This window comes from Balaenoptera physalus (genome assembly GCF_965194825.1).
Source record: "Balaenoptera physalus genome assembly, chromosome: 4".
Classification (NCBI taxonomy): Eukaryota; Metazoa; Chordata; class Mammalia; order Artiodactyla; family Balaenopteridae; genus Balaenoptera; species Balaenoptera physalus.
This window is the reverse complement of record NC_138891.1, coordinates 76,180,856-76,200,861: the sequence shown is the minus strand read 5'-3', so window position 1 is coordinate 76,200,861 and position 20,006 is coordinate 76,180,856. Positions and strand designations below refer to the sequence as shown.

Here is a 20,006-nt window from a genome sequence, read left to right as displayed (position 1 = left end):
CTCAATTATAATATTAATGACACATTTTCATTATAAATTTTTCATTATAAATAAAATACATTTTCAGAGCCCATTTATGAATATAATTCCATTTCTCAAGATAATCTTCTGCCTGCCATTTACCCTGCTGGCGGGAGGGCTGACTTTCAACCACACATTAGGATGCAGAGCAAGCCCATGTGAACCAGCCTTCCTGTGTCTGTGTCCCTCTCGCCCTTGTCTCCTGGCAGAGCGACCTGGGAGGCTGCAATGGGGTCTCATCCATGGCCGTGATCAAAGATTACTATGCACTGAAGGAGAACGAAATCTGTGTGAGCCAAGGTGAGGTGGTCCAGGTCCTTGCCATCAACCAGCAGAACATGTGCCTGGTGTACCAGCCCGCCAGCGACCACTCCCCCGCCGCCGAGGGCTGGGTCCCAGGCAACATCCTGGCACCCCTCACCAAAGCCACGGCAGCCGCAGAAAATAGTGACGGGAGCATCAAGTAAGTGCCTCGTTGGCTTCCCCGGGAGAGGAGTATGTGGATTAAAAAAAAATTCAAAACAAAGAACACAAAAATGCAAACACACGGTAGGGAATTACTGCTGCTTATTCTCGACAGTGCCACCAGAACCAAGGTTTGAGTGCTGGAACCACACGCAGCAGGGGGCAACCGGGCTGGAGCGTTCCGATTTTTTTTTTTTTTTTTTTTGGTGGTGGTGGTAACAGTGGTGGTGTTCCTTTCCTTTTCATTTGTAATTTTCTGTTTGTTTGTTTTTTTTCTTTTCTCCCCCCCCTTGTTAAGAAAAGAACCCTACTGAAACCCTAGGTGACAAAAGGCATGCCTCCTGTTGCTCCATTTGACCCACCACAGGATTCACTGGACTGGACTTCTATTTATATTGTATTAAGTTACTGATATATATATTTTTTTTTTTTGATTGACACCAAAAAATTACCTTAGCACAAATGCCAGACCTGTATAGGTCAGAGGCCTGCTGCTTCTCCCAGGAGAGAGGGAACTTTTTGGTTGTCTATGGCAATTCCTCTGTACAGATTGTAACTTTTTTTTTTTTTTGATTTTCCCCCCTCCCCTGTCACTTTAATATATGTTCATGGTCATTTGTAAGATATTTCTTTTCCTTATTTTGGTTGCGAAGATCCTTCCAAACACATTCCTGTATAAAGTATTTTGCACTATTTAAAGAAACCCATATGGATGAAGTCAGGCTGTGCAATATAATGGAGAGTCACAATGTTCATCATTGTACCTGTAATGTAACTAATAATTTTAAATGTACTATTTTAAATATGTAAAATAAATTTTCACCACGAGCATGTTTTAATGAGGTTAAAGACTAGTTGACCCTTTTTCCTCAGTGCACTATTCCGGGACTTTTAAATGTACAAACGATTCTTCTTCTTTTTTCTTGAAGAGTTGGTTGAATGCATTGGCAGTTCTTTCCTACACAAGAAGTGCCTTTGTGGCCAGAGGTCCAACCCTAGCCTTCTCTTCTAAGCAGCCCGTGTGGGTTCTCTCTAACCTCTGAGGTGAGGGATGATGCAGATCGGATGCTGTCCAGCTGGGCGACCTTGAGGTGCTGACGTAAACCAGTGGCTAGTGTAGAAGGCGGTGGGCTGGCTTGCGGCCCCCCCCCCTGCTCTCCACGCTGTGTGGTCACCGGTGGCCGGGGTGGAGGAGCTCCCATGAGATATCTGAGCAGCGACACCAACAGAGCTGCACCTCCTTGGAGCTTTCTCTAACTCAGGGACAGAGACTGCTGACCCCACCCTGGCCTTTCTAGGTAACCACAGGCCCAGCTGGAAATCAGCAGTGGCCCCTACATGGCAACAGGCCTGATTCATTTTATCCTAAAGACACTTGGTTTCAGTACCTTTTATGAAGCCTTGGATATAAAGGCCCTCAAAGCATTGAGGTTCTTATTAATCAGTGGCTTACAGAGCTAGCTAACTCGTAATGAGTTGTGATCTAATTATCCAGGCACTCAGCACTTCTCCCTTGCATCTTTTGGTCACTTTTTCATACCTTCCATGGGAGGACTGGTAGGAAGGGTGTCAGGCTGGGCAGAAGAGAGCAGGTTCAAATACCAATTGGTCATTCGGTTCCTTGTCAGTGGCTCTTGCACAAGGGTTGGTGGGAGTGGAGCAGAGCAATGGACTAAAAGTGGTTGTCACTATTTATCAGTGAAGGACACTCACCGCACCCTCCCCAGGGCTGCTATGACCACAAGGGTCAGAGTTGGTTGTGATGCCTGTGGGATAAATGTCACTGATACCCTGTTTCCACATCAGTCCCCAGGCTTGTGGCCAAGAGATGGAAGCTCCCCAAACCATGATGACGCGTTCTTCTGGGAAGAAGAATACGAAATTGAGCGTGTCCTGCCACTTGTACTAGTCTGAGTCTCCTTCTCAGTGTTACTTGTAGCATTTCTAGTTTCTCACCAATCATACTGAATGACCCAGAGGGTTGTGATAAACATAGGAATGCACCCCCATGCTCACGCACACACACACTGTGCCGGCTGCCCTAGGAGTCTTTTCAGCAGGGACCTCCCTGACTCAAGATGTTCTCAGGATGAGCCAGGGACATGGCTTTGGGGGTAAAGATAAGGGATGAAAGTCTGCAGTTAAGAGTGATATTATCTGAGGTTCATTTCGGTGACCGTTCTCACTCAGAAACAACAGTTGGAGTGAAGAGCTGGTATGCAAGTAATCCCAGGGAGCCTGCCTCTTTAGGAGGTACAAGAGGAGGGCTGGCCAAGAGATTCTTTTTTGCCTTTTGAAGGAGCTGCTTTCCAAAATAAATTTGAGGACATGACTATTATCGCTCTTTCCTACTCAGAAAGTTGATCGTTAAACCTCCACGCTATTGCTAAATATCTTGAGAACACCTTCCCCAGGGCATCCTAAAATCCCTGACATTTATGGAGTTTTGTGGAGGAGATGCTACGCATTTTGGAGCAAATCCCTTCCTCCTAAATCTCATAGGCCTCTCTCTCTCTCCCCTCTCTCCCTTGATGATTCTCTTTTCATTGAGCCCTGTCTGCATAGGCCTAAATTTGATAAGGAGACACTGAAGAGAAGCCAGCCTCACTTACTCCAGACATGACAAAACTTCATCCAAACTCTGTGACCACACCTGAAACTGATGCTGCCTGCCCAGGGTCCCTGATGCTGTTTGAGACTTGGCTTTTGGTGTCTTTGAGTCCTAACATATGTGGAACTCAAGAGCTCTGCTCTGAGCCTCTCTTTCGGGTCTGTGAAGAAATAGCTCCCAACCCTCTTGTGAGAAGGAAGAAGTTAAGATAATGTGAAGGGACATTGCCACCCTCACCTCCCTGAGAGCACGTGTTGGGTCTTCTCCCAACAGGAAAACTCTAGGACCTCTTAGTGGTTGTCAGACAGAGCCTTGTATTCACAAACACTGAGTGATGTGGAGAACATAGACCAAGAAACCCTTCATCCTAAGTCATCCAGATAAATGAGTGGTGCCCACGAGTTTATAAAGTCAAATGCCCTAGAACCTCCTATCTGTACTACGGTGTTTGGGAGTGGCCACAGCCTAAATACAAATAATGAGATGAAAACCTCAAAAGCATCCTTTTAGGTCTTTATATCTGATCCTGGGAAAGTACCAATAGCTTATACACTATAGAATGTACTTCCCTTATCTTTCCTATTTTATCGCCCCCTCCCCACAGTCTTCTCCCATCCATCATACCCTTCAGGAAGGGAATTCCTGAGTCCTATAAGGCCTCATCAGTATATGAAAACTTCCCTCGGTAGAGTTTAATCACTTAGTACTCAGACTTGCCTCAAATGCTACAGCCAACCTTGTACATCTATTGGGAGGGGTCAGAGTTCATCCTCACTCATTTCCTGTTGGAGGTGAGATCTGCTGCCAGCCACCACAGGAGCTGGTGTGCAGGTTTGGGGCCTCTGAAGCAGGGGCTTGACTGGAGCGCCTCACCTACTGACTCACCCAAGGGTGGCAAGCCCACCCACCGCCTCACTCTGCCCTGATCTGCCATTTTGATTGGTGCATTTTTTGGTACAACAGGAAGTCATGTTCATGGCATACTCTACGCATGAGAAAGCGGGCGGAAGTGGAGAACACGGGTAAAAATGAAGCCACAGGGCCTCGTAAACCCAAGGATATTCTGGGCAACAAAGTCTCTGTTAAAGTGAGTAAGGTGTTCCGGAGCTGTGTCCGACCTCTCATCTACTCCCACCCTGCAGCATTCTCACGAGGCAACTTGGGTGGATGGGGACCAGAGGGGAAGTAGTTTAGTAGGATTTTGCATGCGAGATCAATTTATTTTTTATTTTTTATTTCTCCTGGCAACTTCAAGTCAAATAAGTAAGTATCTCTTTTTTTTTTCTTTTATACCTTCCTCCTTATACTGTGTAGATGTTTTATAGCAAAATTATCTGCAGTATTGTTTATTCTCTTAAAAATGCAAGATGCTTGACTCATATTAAAGTACTCAAAGCCACCCATTCAGTATCCTAGGTTTGAAAATACATGCAGGGTAAAGAGATTAGAGATGCTTTCCAAACCTCCAACCCTTTGAAGTCTGAGGTTTGGAATTTAAGGGCTACTGTGTCCTTGGTGAAGTTTCATTTCTTTTCCCCAGAATTCAGATGCCATCACCTTCAGGCCTGTGCATGGGCAGAGAAGGGAGGCACATTGATGAAGCCCAAGTTATTGCTTCGTAACAATCCAAATGTTATAGTGAACTCACTGATTCTAAGCTTTGACAGACCCTTGTCCCCCATCTTGAAACAATGTGATCTGTTTTCTTTACATTGGGTGCTCAGAAAAGTCATGGCTCTGGACAATGGAAATTAGACCGCTGATGTTTAATATCGTTATAATGTGTGATTATCTACCTGAGTCTTCCTGAGCAAAATAAGAACAATCAAAACCCATTCTAATGTCCTTCTTGGGGAAAAGAAATTGTACTCTCTCCCTCACCCTCATCTGGGAAGTCCAGCCTCACAGAAGACAACAATTTAAATTTGACAGCACTCATGCTTCATTTGGTTGCTTCCATTGCTATTTCCTGTGAGATGAGCAGCTTACACGATCCCAACCTCCTCTCCCTGAAAAGAGCATGCTGCCGCCCTAGGTGACCCGCACCCCACCTTAGCAGCACCTGGTTTTTCTCTGCCCGATTTCCCATTGTCCATGCTTCTTTCAAGTTCTCCCCACCCTCTAGCCAAAGCTGCCTGTGTTCTAACTGTGTTCTCTTTCTTCCCCCTTCCTCATGCTGCCCATCAAGGAGACGAACAGTTCCGAGGAGTCAGAGTGTGATGATCTTGACCCTAATACTAGCATGGAGGTAGAAGCAGCTATTGTTGTCCTCTTTCCTACAATGATTGTCTTTTCTGATGTGTTCTGTAACAGTGACCTTGCTAAAAGTGACCAGCCAGTCAAGGATACATTGTGATATTAGAGCATCTCTCGGTGTCCCATCCAACTTACAGAAAACAAAACAAAACTTAATTCAGTTTGATTCTGATAGAAAACTTTTCCTAGGTGCATTATTTAAAACTTCTGGTTCTCTTGAATGCTTGCTTAGTATTTTCTTCTTTGGCAGATTTGGCTTTGTGTAGAAAATATCCAACTTTGTACTTGGAAACTTAGAAAACATTTTTTTCATGGAAAATAGCATTATAAAGAGTGGTTGGTTCCCAGCTAAAGATAAGAACTCATTTGTTTTAGTTTCTCCTTCCTCCCTTTCCCCTCTTTTTTTCTTTCCCCTTTTTGTTCTTTTTCTTCTGGGACTTATTCCTCCCTGAAGGCTCCAGTGAAATCATGGAGTCGGTATGGTTTGGGGGGATGACCTGGCCCCTAGTCACTGTGTATAGCTGGCCAATAGCAAATGAGGAGTGACCACAGCAGCTCCAGAAGCCCCCCTTCCCCAGCCCCCAGGACTCCTGGGCAGTGGCTGTTCCTGCCACGAAGGAAAAGAGCCCTGGGCACCACCTCCCTCCTGCAGGCCTAGCAGAGGCCTCTCTAGAGACAAGAAGGCTGAAACCTTGCCCGGGGGCCTTTCTCATACTCCAGGGTTACAAAGATGTGGAAGTGAAACCAGTACCTCCACCAACAAGAACATCCAATCAACTTCCAGGTCCTTCTAGGCCAGGAACTCTTTGGGGTAATAGAAATAGGACTCTCACATGGCTTGCCACTGAATGACAAGCATCATAAATTTACAACACCTAGAGAATTGGAGCAAACTTGGCTTTCCCTGCCATTTTGCCTTTCATAGTAAATTGAAATGCTTTTCTCCAAATCTGTACCCACATCCCTGATAATGGATAAAAGTTTAGAGATTTCTTCTGTGCACAAAATACAGAATATTTTTTTAAAACCTTTTCCTTTTTATAGCCCTACGCTTTTCACTTAACTAGATGGACCTTTATTATTCTTATTCTAATTTGACCTAATCCCAAAGAAAGCCACCACCATATTATGACAACCACCACAAAACCCAAGGAAGACCATGTGGCTCCAGGAGGGGTAAGTCAGTGGTGGAAGGCACCAGTTGAGTTGAATCAGGCCAGAGACCAGTGGTTGAAAGTGGGAGTTCTGCCAGAATAAAATAGTCCCCTATGGCTGTGGGTGTTGCCATGGAGCAAAATCTGGCAGATGTGGGCCAGGGCAGGGCTCCCCTGTGGGAGGAGGTGGATATGGCATTCATAGCCTAAATGTATCTTAGAGAATGGGGAAGGCGGGGGAAACTTCTGGCTCTGCTTTCCTTGCATTTCGTAGGATAGGCACCAGCTCCTGGGAAGCCCACATCTGTCAGCCTGTAGATGCCTCATGGCACCTGTATCTCCAGACCTCAGTATTGCTGGCATGTACTGAAAATGTCATCTGCAAATATATGGAGGGAGAGGGAAAGCCAGGTATCTGTGTTCCACAAGGCAATTTGGGACGTTTTCCAGCTCTGGTGGACTTTCCCACTCTGCTCTTTAAAGGAAGAATTGGGCCCAGGGAGATGTGGGACCAGATGAGCAACATACACTGAGAAGGTTGACTGATGCGCTCTGATGCTCCATTCAACATTTAGATAAGCAGAAGCTTGCACGCGCGCACGTCTTAGTCCTGCTTTGTGAATTGCACACGTTTCTAGGGTTCTTATTCAGCCAGGGCTTGCTGCCCTTTGCATGAGCTGTGTGAGATGGGTCCCAGGGAGGTGCTGTGGGTGCATAAGGAAAGGTGTTAGGATGTCAGTGCTGAACAGAAGAAAGCCGAAAACTGTGTCGATGCGTGTCTGAAAAGCTTTCAAATATAATAAGTTGAGGCAGAACTGGAACTCTTGAGGGGTCATGTGGTTGGAAGCTGCAAATATTCTGGTTAACCCGAGGTTTCTGTAGTAGGTGTGCCTGCGGCCCTTGTATATTCCTTACAGATCCTTGTAGGGGTCAGCAAGCTCTTCTGAACTGTGTTGCCATGTTGAAATTAACTCTGAGCACATAAGCAGGTGCTGAGGGGAAGCAGGCATCTTGGCACTGCTAGTATTTTCAGACACGGATAACAAATAAGATATAGAAAGTCAACCTATTCAATATGAACTGAGAATTTTCTCAAGGGGTAGGTAGGTAGCGCTTTATTGCTATGTCCGTTGTGGAAGAAAATGGCCAGGGGTGCCTACTGAAAAGAGCTAAACCTTAAAGACCCGGTTTGAGAAATAGGTGGGCTGGCCACCTCATAAAGGACTCTTGCTGTTAAACTGATAGCTTTGGGCATCATTACCAGGCCTAGCTTGGCCCCCAACCTCACTCTTGTCTTTTGAACCTGATGACTGCAATAGGTGTTGTCTCATTGGGAGCATGTCCCTGTGCCCTGCTGAGCTGAACTGCAACTCCTGTGGCCTGTGCTAAGATCCCCTGTGCCTGGTCCCCCAGCTGACACCCCTACCACATACCCTGTGCACTGCTCAATGTTAGATCTCCGAATGCTAAGTCCTGCCCTGCTGACTGCCCACCCTTGACCTGATGCCAGCACGTTGATTCCAAGCCTAGCCGTGTGTAGGCTCTTATCTCCTGCCTCTGCATGAATATCACTTCCAAAACATTCTGATTCTCAGTTGGTGGGTTGAAGGGCTCCTTTAAGGAGCAGTTTCCTGGGGTCTTTGCTTACACGCCAGCTGCTTGCTCCCCTCAGGGCTGGCGTATGTCCCAGCATACTGTTTTAGGGAGATATATAGGCACATCCTTGAAAGCTAATTAAGAGGAAAATAAAGCACCTTGAATCCTAGGAATCTGATTTACAAAGCTTTCCGAGAACACCCAGTTATATAAAGGGAGGCAATTCTGCTCTAATGTGTACATCCTTTTTCTTCCCCTGTAGAGACATGCTCGTGAATATTCTCAAGTACAGACCCACCTCCCACTCCCAGCACCACAAGCCACACCACCAGCTGCTGCAGGACTGGCTCTGGGTCTATGCGATCCCCTCGTGGCCACAACCCCCTTCCCTCCTGCTGATCCGTGGGCACACCTCAGAGGGGACCGTTCTAAAAATGACACAGATCTGTGCACAGTTCAGCCTTCTTCTTTACCCTGCACTGATTACACTTTGGGGGTGGCAGTGGAGGGGGATATTCTATATGAGAGAAATGTCTCTGCACAGAAGAAGAGTCAAATCAGGCTGGAAATCAAACACTAGGCTCTCTTGGGAACGGGTGAATATTAATTCATTTTTTCCAGTAGAGCTTAGACTGCTGATCGCCTTTTATTGACAAGGTAGGCAGGCGTGATGGTGGGCTGGACGCCACACGCCCACCTGCCAGCTTCTCACCCTGCCCTGCCCAGGCTGGAGCCAGGGCTGGAGGCTCAAGGCTCAGAATCCCCCCTCGTAGCTGACACCCATCTCTGAGAAGCATGGATTTTTTCTGAGCTGTACTGGATTTCTCCCAGGACCCAGGCTAGGAAGGTTCCCACATCCGTGCCACGTCTGAAACGTGGTCTGTCGATGCTTGGGTTTTGGCATCTACCCTCCAACCCCAGCACTGCCACTTGCCCGCAGCAGACACTGGAGTAGGAAGGCCTGACCCAGCCTCCCAGTCCCGGGCCTCCGTCTTCAGCCCAGCTTTTATGTCAAGTCCAATTAATTAAATGCATCTTAATTGTTTTGTTAATGCCCGATACCACTTTTAGCAGAGATGGTCAATCCATCAGAGTAAGAGGTTGTCATGATTCCAAAAAGACTGCATCTCTGCCCCAGCCATTTGACGCAGGGCCAGCCTCCCCCACGGCACCGGCTGCGTGCGGTCATGATGCCAGCCCCCAGGTATTTAGCTCCGGGTGGAGGTCGGGGTGCTTGGGAACCGGCTTGGGATGCTGTGGGAGAGAAGGCACTTGGAAAGGTGAAGCTAATTTGGAAGGAAATTTCCAATTAGGGTAAGACGCATAGACTCTCAGAGCTGATGGAAACTTGGAAAACTTTAGTTAACCCTATCTCCTTCATTTATTTACTCTTTACGGTGGTAAAATATACACGACGTAAAATTCACCATTTTTACCTTTTTTAAGTGGCATTAAATGCTTTCACAGTGTTGCGCAGCCGTCACCATTATTCATTCCAGAGCTGTTTCATCATCCCAGACTGAAACTGTAGCCAGTAAACAATAACTCCCCTTTACTCTCCATCCCTCCAGCCCCTTCCAAGACTTTGAGAAGAGGAAACTGAGGCAGAGGAAGTTGTAACTTCCTGTTCTAAAGTGAGCAGGTGCCCTGAAGGCAGTTTCTGGTTTCCCGGGCCCTTGTTCCCCACCCAACACCATCCTGCTCCTCTCTTGGAGCCCCTCCCACCTCCAAGTCCAGGTTGGTTTTAATCTAAAACACAGATTCTGGCAGACAAGGAGACGTGCCTTCCAGGGCCAGTTTTCCTCTGTGAATTTGTTACTTAACTTTCCAGCTCAACAAAGAGGAATATCTTTTCTGCCCATCCCAGCCCTCCAAGGCTGAAGTAGGACTTAGATAAAAATCACACAAAGGCAGTATCACATGGAAAGAACACTGGACGGGAGCCAGAAAACCTGGACTGCAGGCTGGGCCCTGTCAGCTATGAGACCTCGGGCCAGTCAGCCTTTCTGAGCCTCGGGGTTCTCTGTGGGAGGTCGCACAGCTCCTCGGGCACGGGTGTTTATGTAAGGGACATGAGCCCTTTGAGCCTTGTGCAGATCTAAGGTGTGATATCCAAAGACTTTGCTCTCCTGAACGTCTGACTCTGACAACAGTGAGACCCCAACAGGAGAGAAAATAGAAGATTCTGTTCTTTGCCCCAGAAATTTGCTTTGCAGGGGGTGTGGCGGGAATGGCCTGGGTACATTTCCTCCCGAGACCCAGCTGGAGTGTCCACTTCCGGCTCTGGGAAGGGCTCGAGTGGCCAGAGCTGAACTTTTCTTTCCCTCCCCAAACCCACAATTCCCCAGGCCCAGCTTCCACGTCTTCAAAGAGCTAGGCTGCTGCTCCCACCTCAGCTGCCTTGGCGCCTTGTCCCAGATTCGGAGCTTCAAAATAACCTGGCCAGACAGACTGAAGGAAACTTTTACACCCCTAGTCGGGAGACTGACCTCCTGGCATCACCAGTGTTTCTACCGGTGCCTGTTTCTGCATTTTATAAAAAGAATTTTTTTTATGAAAAGAACTCTTTGGAGAACAAGTGAAGCATCACACGCCTCTCATTTTATTTTTACAAAATATTTTCTTTGTAATAGACCTGATAGGTTGGGCCCGGAGACTGACTCTGCTTTGCCTAGCTCTGTTCTAACTCCACATGCAGATTGATTTATATTCTGCCACTGGGAGAAGGATACTAAGCAGACTGGAGCTGGCATTTCTCCCTCCCAGGAGGTTAATTACAAAATCTTCTACAGCATTAGTCCATCTATCATGCTTTCTGTTCCTTCCAACCGCCTGGTGAAATTCGGTTTTCTTACCCTCCTAGAAGAAACAGGTTCAGAAAGATCATGGTCATACAACCAGGACAAAGGGCAGGTCTTGACTGTGGTGCTTTGAGATGCCAAACGTGGCAGGCGATAGGACGTCTGCTCCCCAAGGGAGGCTCAGGTACTTTCCTTAAGGAGGGTCAGGTTCAGGCCCTCCCCTGTTGCATATTTGCTTGTTAGAGGAGAATTTCTTCCTCAACAACTTTTTTAATCCCTTGACAGTTGGGCGAATTATTTGGCCTCACCACACCCCTTTCCCAATGACTCAGGAGTCCAGCCACAAAAGCCAAGAAAGAGGTCCAATTTCAAGGGCCGGAAACGTCTGAATTGGTTTCTCAGACCAGCACAGTCACTCAGCACACCCTCACCCTCGTCTGCAGGCCTAGCCCCTTTCATTTAGGTCATACACCAATGAGATTACTAGGTGCCACTGACCCAGGAGAAGTCGCTCTCAGAGCCAGCTGTCAGCGGGGCAGAGGTCACCACCTCCGTTGCCCACACCCCGTGCTGTCGAGATCCATCTACTGGCTCACTCAACGTGTTTTCCTAATCAACTCAATATAACAAAAATCAGTTGACAAGGCATTGCAGCGAGTACTATGGAGGGCCAAAGAATTATGTAAGATCTGGTCCCACCCAGGGCTTACTACCATCACATGAGGGAGGCAGCTCTGATTAAACGCCTGCGTTATACAGCAGACTTTGAAACTTGCTCTGATGGAGGCATGGAGCCATTCATGTACTCATTCAGTGAATATTTAGATGCCCACTCAGGCCCTGGGCTAATAACAGTAGCTACTCGTTATCAGCCTTTCCTATATACCTGGCTCCATGCTGAGTCCTTTCCTCCCAACAGCACCCTGACGTAGGTACTATTATCATTATTTTTGTTTTACAGGTGAGAGAGCACAGAAAGGTTAGTAACTTCCCCAAGGTTGTGGATTCACAGCCTGTCTCCCAGGATGCCGTGCGCGTGGTCATTGGCTTCACACGATGGCAGGGTATGGGTTGGAGGGACTGATAGGATGGAAACAGTCTTGGAAAAGGGTGAAGGGTCAGAAAAGGGCTTGAGCAAAGGCCCAGAGGTATGAGAGTGGCTGGCACATTTTGAGAAGAGACTACGGTCTGGGTAGCTGGGTTTTAGGTATGTGGGAAGAGTGGTGGGAGATAAAGCCTGGCCGGTGCGTTGAAACCAGACTCTGAAGGCCTCAAGGGACTTGCTAGGAAGCCTGGACTTGGTCCAGTAGACAGCGGGGAGCAGTCGAAGCTTGTTAGGCAGAGTCAGGGTGATTCATTCTGGACGTTAGGAAGATCACTGGCACCTGACTGAGAACAGTGGGGACAGGCAGGCCCGCTGGAGGGCTGTTGCCATCGATCTAATGAAAGGTGGTAAATACCTGACCCTGACGGGCGGGACAGGGAGAGGAATGAGCGCTAGCGAAAGGCAAAGGAGGAGCAGCGGGGGAAGCAGAAATGACAGCGGCTGAGTGCAGCGGGGGACGTCAGGGAAGGAGCATCGGGCATGGGAGTTCCCACAAATCAACCTTCCACTCTCCCGTGTCCTCGGAACACACTGTAACCTGTCGTGGGTCCACAGACCCTGGGAGGGTGTTTCACTCAATAAAAGAAGCTTAGGGGATAGGGGTATGATCAAGGTCAAATCATTGAGGGAGGAGACCTCAGAACATTCATCTATAAAGACTTTGAATATTCAAAGTCAAGATCTTGGCTTCCAAGTTGCAAACGTGACTTATAGAAGGGAGGTGATAACACCACTGCTGCACCATCCCACCCTGCAACCCCAGCCCTGTCCTGGCAGACTTCTCTGTGGCTGACAGCCCCGGGAGACCAATGCATGCACAGCAGTAAACCCCCTTTCCGTTCCTTTCCCCTCTGCTGTTTTGTGGGACAGGTGATAGATTTTTTTTTCATTATTCTATTAAAGTCACATTTTTATCCTTTTTATTTTTGAGAACACAATAAATGTTCTTTAAGCAAAACACCGAGGAGGAATAGGAGAGGGGGTTGGATTAGAAGTCCCCGTGAAACAGTGTGCTCCACACATGGACATTCATAGCTCTACGCAGCAATTAGTGCTTATACTTTCTTCCCAGGAACACATGGAACTTTTTATGAAATGTGACCGTGTACTACTCATAAAGCAAATCCCATCGAAAATCAAGGAATCAGTATTGTATAGACCAAATTCTCCAACCACAATGCAATTAAGTTAGAAATCAGCAAGAAGATAATTTTTTTTAAACCTCATACATTTGTAAATTTTAAAACAATGCTATTACAATGGGGTCAAAGAAAAGAATGGTGGAAGAAAAATACTTAGAGCTAAATGATAATGAAAATACTTGGGAGGTACAGAACTAGTTCAAAGAGAGAATTCTATTGCTGTTCAGGATTGTGCTGCATTTATGTATTTTTTTAACTGCAATTTATTTTATGTTCTCTTAAGAGATGAGCAGAGGTAGGAATATTTTCTAAATTTTTAGAGAAATGTTTTCTAAAAAATTAGAAAATCGTGTCTGGTTTGGCCAGATTGGAAACATGAAGGGTTAAACCTCCAAACCAGAAATCATACCTCAATTTTTAGAAAGTGTTTTTCTGGTATCTGTTCATTTTATTGCCAAATCTCATCATCTAAAATCCCTTTCCTTCCTCCTCTGAACACAGATTCATATGAAACAAGCATAAAGAGACTAGAAAGAAGAGGCAGAAGACAGAAATGTTGTTTTATTCAAGGTAGCTCTGAGTTGAGTTCAGGACATTTGAGTTTCGTTTGACCATTTTTATTCCCTCAGCGCTCTTGATATGTAGTTTTGAACTGTGTTTTGTGACAGGTGATGAGGGATTTAGAAAAAAACAGGTATTTTTCTTCTGGAGTCAGTTGACACCTGCTTTTCTAGGCAGATGGGACTTCACCCTCACTCTCAGGTCTTGAAGTCAGAATCTTAGACACTGAATGGCAAGAAAAATAGACTCCAGATTTCCTCAAAGCTCAGCGTGTTATTCATTTCTGGTTGATTTCGCCTGTGATTCTTTCCTGTTACCTCACTGCCCTGCCGTTTTGAAGAAAAATCAAGAAAACGAATGGAATTCTCTCCGGAAGGAAGAAATTGGGTTGCTGATGGACCGCGTCGCGGTGGTTCTAGGAGGACGCACTACCGCCTGCCGCCCTCTGCTGTTCAAATAAAACCAGGCTTCCCAGCAGTTCTTTCCCACCCGGCCTGTACCAGCCTCCTCCTCCTCCTGTACTTGGGTCTCCCAGAGAGAGAGCGTGCATTTTATGTAAATGTCTTCTTCCCTCCACGGCCACTTCCATTTTAGATTCCAGATCTCTCCTCCTGCCCAGCCACCACTTTACATGGCCCCCAGACTGTTTCTAAGGAAGGAAAATGTTAGGATTTAAGAAATAGGTGCATCTTATGATTAACCCTTTGGGTCCCAGACTGATGCCTCAGGTCCCTGCCCACACCACCGGTGATCATAAGACAAGGTGGTCAGGAGACCTAAATTCTAGTCTACTCATTGGCCTCAGTTAACTTGATTTAACAAATTTTACTTGATCTTTGCTATGTGCAAGGTGCTATGTTAAGCAACATGACAAACGGTACATAAAACAGATGAACAGGTTGCTATCTTCGAAGGGTTCACAAGTCTGGTGGGGCAATTAACATGCAGGGAAGATGTGTTGATAGATGGCGGCACGTGATCAGAGCCATAGGGAGCGGCCTCTGGAAGAGCAGAGAGGAGAGGAAGATCACTGTTGGCTAAATCTCAGACCCTGACTGACCAGTGAGATTCCAGAACAAGTCAAGTTCCAGATTAATGGAAATCGGGAAACACTCCAAGTTCACAGCAAGGCATTTTCTCAACTCTCCTCCCCCAAATTAGGACCTCACCATTTCACATTTTCATTGATTTAACAAATATCAACGGAGCACTTATGTGCTAGGTATTACGCTAGGCTCTGAGGCAATGACAATGAAATGAAACATGGCCCTTGCCTGCATGGGCCTTGTAGTCCATAGAGAGCCGTAGGCAAATACAAGATACAGTGTGAGAAGGTTGGCATGACTCTTCTCCAGTCCATACTCTGATTTGCTTCAAAACAGAAAGAGAAAAAACGAGGGAAGAATGTCCTATGGGCATAATCCAGAGTCACAGTCAGAAAAACATTGGTATGGACTTTTTCCAGGCTCTTGGTCCTTGCTGGAGGAGTTTGCAGAGGAGGACTGGGTAGAGATGAGATGTAGAGCAAGGATGGAGATTAAAGGTCAGCAGGCAGGCCTTTGACATCGATGACAAAGTCTCGCGATGCTTTTCCCCAGACCTTGCCTCTGCACTGAGCACTGAGGTGGGAAGAGCTCTGGGGGCCAGTCCCCCGTCACTGTCTCCGTAAGGCTGCACTTACTTCCCTGTCTCCTCTGGAAATGGGAATAAGTAACAGCTGCTCGGCACCTCTTCCCAGGGCTTTGGAGGGGCAAGTGAAGGAGTTTGTGAGTAGTTTATGCAGGCCATGCGAGGTTAAACAAATCAGTGGTGGTATTACCATTGTCAGCAACACCTAGGCCAGCCAAGAGGCAGCGGCATGAAGACGGGTGCCTTCCACAAGCCGCCTCCCGAGAGAGAAGCTGCAGTTAAGCCGTATCAGCAGCCTTTCTCTCCAAAGTCCCCACTAAGGTCTACACGGAAGCTAGGAAGATTTTCTTTCTAAACGGTGCCTGTGTTTAACAGTATACTTAACACGGTTGGGGTTGTGACGAGAAAGAGGAATAAGGTAAGAAATTCTCTAAGCAGCCGTTTGGGATGTTTATAAAAGTACTGCCACAGTGCAGGTTTACGAAACCCCACTTGAATTTTTATAACGTAGGAAACTGCCATTTGTCTCTTCCATTTGTCATCTTTCTCCTCTCTGTGTCTCCTGGCATGGACTCGATGTCTTGCTCCCTTGTGGATTCCCATCAAGATGGGAAATACAGGCCATCGAACAAAGCTGGCAGCATTCCCAAATCTTTTTTACCCTGGAGTCCTTATGATTGAGTGGGGGTAGGACGAGGGAGAGGGCAGTGCTCCGTGTTCGCTGGAGGCTGGCTATTGCCATCAGCCAGGCCCCCTCCTGGACACTGTGAGCCATTTAATTCCATCTTTCCCGCTAGACCATTGGCCCAGTGAGGGCAGGCCACCACCACCTAACCAAGGGTCAGCTCAGTAAATCTTCGTGAAATAGATTGAGCCCTTCAGTCAAACAACTTTCCAGGTGGGCATTATTGTCCCCAGTTTACAGATAAAACCGAGGCCTCAGGTGCTTGGGAATGTTGTTCAAGACAAGGGAGTATGTCGGCTTAGGGTCTGGATACTACGTACTCTGTCTGCTGCCAGAGTTTACAGTCCCTCCTGCAACCCACACTCTTAAGACCCTCTTCTCTCAGAGGCCATGGATTTTATGTTTTTTAATCATTTTCCAAAACGTTTGCATTCCATTGTGTTTGAAAATAGACTCTATTCAAATAGTATTATACCCAGGAGTAATTATGTTATAGATCTTTTGGTCCTACTTCCAGATTCTGTGTATGAATCAGTCCTAAATTCGTTGGAGAACTGAAATGTGGACATAGGTCAAATACTCATTCAACCAACATGTATTAAATGCGCATTACGTGGCAGACCGGGGGCTAGAGGCCTGAGGTACAAAGATGAATAACAAATGGTTCCTGTTTTTGAAGAACTTATGGTCTAATAGCTCTTAAGTGAACCATTTTTTCCTTAAAAAAAAAATATTACAAAAGTGAGACATACTGACTGCAGAATATTTGAAAAGCCCAGGTAAGAAGAAAAAGAAAAAAAAATCACCAATGTGCAGATGTTTTATAAATCCTGAGGTCAGGGCCTATGTCTTAGCATCTCTGTATCCACAAAATCTTACACTAGCCTGAAGAAGCAACGTTGTTTGAATGGGTGGACGGCCACCCTTCATCTCATCACCCCGAGAAAACCACTATTAACGTTTAAGAAATATTCCTAGTTTCCTTTTCTTTGACCGTGAAATAACTGGTTCGATGTCATTCTCCCGCCTCACCTAAGTCAGGTGGACCAATTTATGACCTCCTTAGCACCCCCTACAAGTGATGCTGGACTGCCCACCATGTGTACTGGTAGTTTAATTTTTCAACTGGAACAACTCTTTACACTTCTCTGCCTACCATGGCCCAGGGCCTCTTCACATAGAGGCGATTTCTAAGGTGTGGGAAAAGCAGTCACTTTTACCAAATGCCCCATGCGTCCCCCACACCCACCCCCAGAAAAGACTCAGGGGCAGGAAGGTGGTTTATCTGAGATCAGTTCCCTTGGATGGAGGGGAACTTTCAGCAGCTTTGCTCAACAGGCTGCGTGTTGATTCACCTGAGGCAGCTTTTAAAACTGCTGATCCCAACCCCACTTCACACCAATTAAAACAGAATTTCTAGGCATGAGGGCCAGGCACTGGGTTTTTGTGTGTGTTTTTAAAGCCACCTGGGTCAAGGATTGAAAACCGTTGATTTAAAAGCAGGCCGGGCAGTGGTGTGAGTGGCCTTTGGAGACTAGTATAGGGCACCGTGATGGTCAGAGTCTTGAGACGCTCAGCCCCGGGACTTGGCGTCGCAAGAGTTTTCTGCAGCCTGCTTCGTGAAAAACCTGGGTGGTAGGTGCAGGCAATCGGTTTGCAGAGGGGAACTCAGAGGAGGAAATAGTATCTTTTTCCAAAGGGCTCGTATGGATGCCTGTGTCAGGTAAAACCACACAGAAGCCAAGTTCACCTATGACTTGGGTAAACTGGGGAGATAAGTGAGACTGCCCCAACAGACGACTTGCAAGGCACATGAGCCTCCTAGCTTCATTAAAGAAGAATTTTGCAAGATAAACTATTAGAGATAAGCCCCTGCAACAATAGGCCTCTTAGCAGAAGGGAGATGATTAGAATTAGATAATCTTTATTTAAATAGTCATTGAATACTTGTTATTTGTCAAGCATTGTGTGACATACAATATTTCATTTAATCTTCATGATAACACTTTGTACTAGGTATTAGTTATCACCATGTTACAGTGAAGGAAAGTGATGATAGTAAGTATTTAAAAACAAGGATAAAATCACATTAAGCAAAAGAGGTAGGCCCCAGCCTCTCCTACTGGGAAGCCCAGATTTTGTTCACCCCACCCAGCTTTATGACCCAGACTGTAGGATTAGAGGTAATACAAAAGATAGGAGAAAAACCAAGGCAACATCTTCTCAAGAAGGGGTAATGGCCAGTCGGCTGGAAGGTTTTCCCTTCTGTAAGATCCATGGTGTCACAAAGCAGACACTGTAGTGTGCAGAGGGCTCCAGCACGGCCTCTGCCAACCAGCAAGTGACCAGATAGGTCACTAGGGCAGCCCAAGTCTCTGCTTCCTCAACCATGCAGCCAAAAGGGCTGTGCAGTGCTTTTCAAGTTGCCCTGTGGAGGCCTGGGCTACAGGAGCAGTTCAGGGGGGCAGGATGGACAGCTGGGACTCCCCTCTTCCTCCTTCAACCAGACAAGCTCTGCATTTAGCTGCTGGAAGGAAACCACTGGGCTGGTTAACGTCCATGACTCTTCCAGTTTAGTAGATGTCAATTGCTCTGTAGATGTCAGTTGCTCTGTTTTTGGAAATTCCCGATGCTGGGAGGAATCAGTGCCATCACGATGCTTGAGTGCATATTGAGGTGGGGGAGAATGGGTTTTTATGCACATGGCAGGGAGCAAGAGCAAGCGAGGAGACGGAGGGTAACGAGGCCAGCTGTGGCCAGCCCAGCTCTGCAGTCACAGTAAACCTGCCTGCGGCCCGGGCTGCCCAGAGGGAATGTAAACAGTCAGAGCAGATGGGAAAGTAAACCAGGTGCCCTTGTTGTTACTACAATAGTGATGCAGTCACAAGCTGCAGGAGCTGGGCTCCACGCTTCTCGCCCCAAACTGTACTTGCTTTTTACTCACTAGGATAGAAGTCTCCCATTCTCTTTTAGTAGCTTAGGATTTAAGCAATTTTCTGTTTCTTTGTGTTTTTCAGATCTTAAATCCAAATTTCATCCAAGAAGGTGAGTTAAAAAGTGGCAGAATTGAGTACGTGGCGATTGGCTAAATAAATTATGGCAAATCCAGCACTGAGGTAGCGCCTTTAAACAACGGTGATACAGTTCTCTACTTACGGACAAGGAAAATGTTTAGGATACGCTGTTAGGGTGAAAAAGACCACACCTTGTAATGTGTGTAATGGGATCCACTTTTTGTAAGAAAATATGTGTTTATATAAAGTCCAAAAGGATATATACCAGAATGTTCACAGTAACCCCTGTGTGATGTCACCATGGAGCTTTTTTCTTCTCTTTTTTAATCTATATTTCCTAATTTAATCTAAAATAAATATTTATTACTTTAAAAATACTTTTTCACGGGACACAGGTGACTCTACAGAGTTAAGCTGAAGGTTATTTGAATCGTTACACAACATGGGTGGGGAATGAGAGGGCTGTGTTATAAAATAACTGTTTTATTCTGTCTGTTCTGAATGATGCAAATTTATGTCGATGTTGATTTGACCACAGTGGCGCCAGAATTCCTTGTGCCCTTAGTGGATGTGACCTGCTTGCTTGGGGACACAGTGACACTGCAGTGCAAAGTCTGTGGGCGGCCAAAGCCCACCATCACCTGGAAGGGTCCAGACCAGAACATCCTTGACACTGACAACAGCTCAGCTACGTACACCGTCTCCTCCTGGTAAGCTAACGTCCCCACGTCAGCAACCCCAGCACCTCAGTGCGGTACCCGGAGGCTAAGTCTGGCATGTAGCTCCTGTTCTGGTTACTTGGTCTCTCAAGAGAAGAGCTGCCCTGGAGCCTATCCTAGCACAGAACCTTTGTGCCCCTCGGAATCCTGTGAAACAGTGGTATACTCAATTCCTTCATTAACTAAAGAACAATTTTCCTAGAAGAAAAAAAAAAATGACTTACTCCAAAGTGTGCAATAGAAAACA

At 46.4% G+C, this 20,006-nt stretch overlaps 1 protein-coding gene across 10 annotated transcripts in view; it reads left to right on the top strand.

Annotated features, from left to right (window-relative positions):
* Positions 1-20,006, top strand: part of KALRN (kalirin RhoGEF kinase) — a gene marked incomplete at its 3' end in the record, with an annotated part of 654,541 nt that overhangs the window by 612,571 nt on the left and 21,964 nt on the right. For 6 of the 10 annotated variants that reach the window (XM_082458482.1, XM_082458476.1, XM_082458483.1 and 3 more), the window contains 5 exons: positions 231-484; positions 4,061-4,184; positions 5,286-5,345; positions 19,044-19,071; positions 19,579-19,750. In XM_082458482.1, coding sequence (XP_082314608.1) covers positions 231-484; positions 4,061-4,184; positions 5,286-5,345; positions 19,044-19,071; positions 19,579-19,750 — 638 coding nt within the window. Of the gene's footprint in view, positions 1-230; positions 489-4,060; positions 4,185-5,285; positions 5,346-19,043; positions 19,072-19,578; positions 19,751-20,006 lie in introns of those variants that run through there. The other 4 variants (XM_082458484.1, XM_082458479.1, XM_082458481.1 and 1 more) reach the window with 1 other exon arrangement.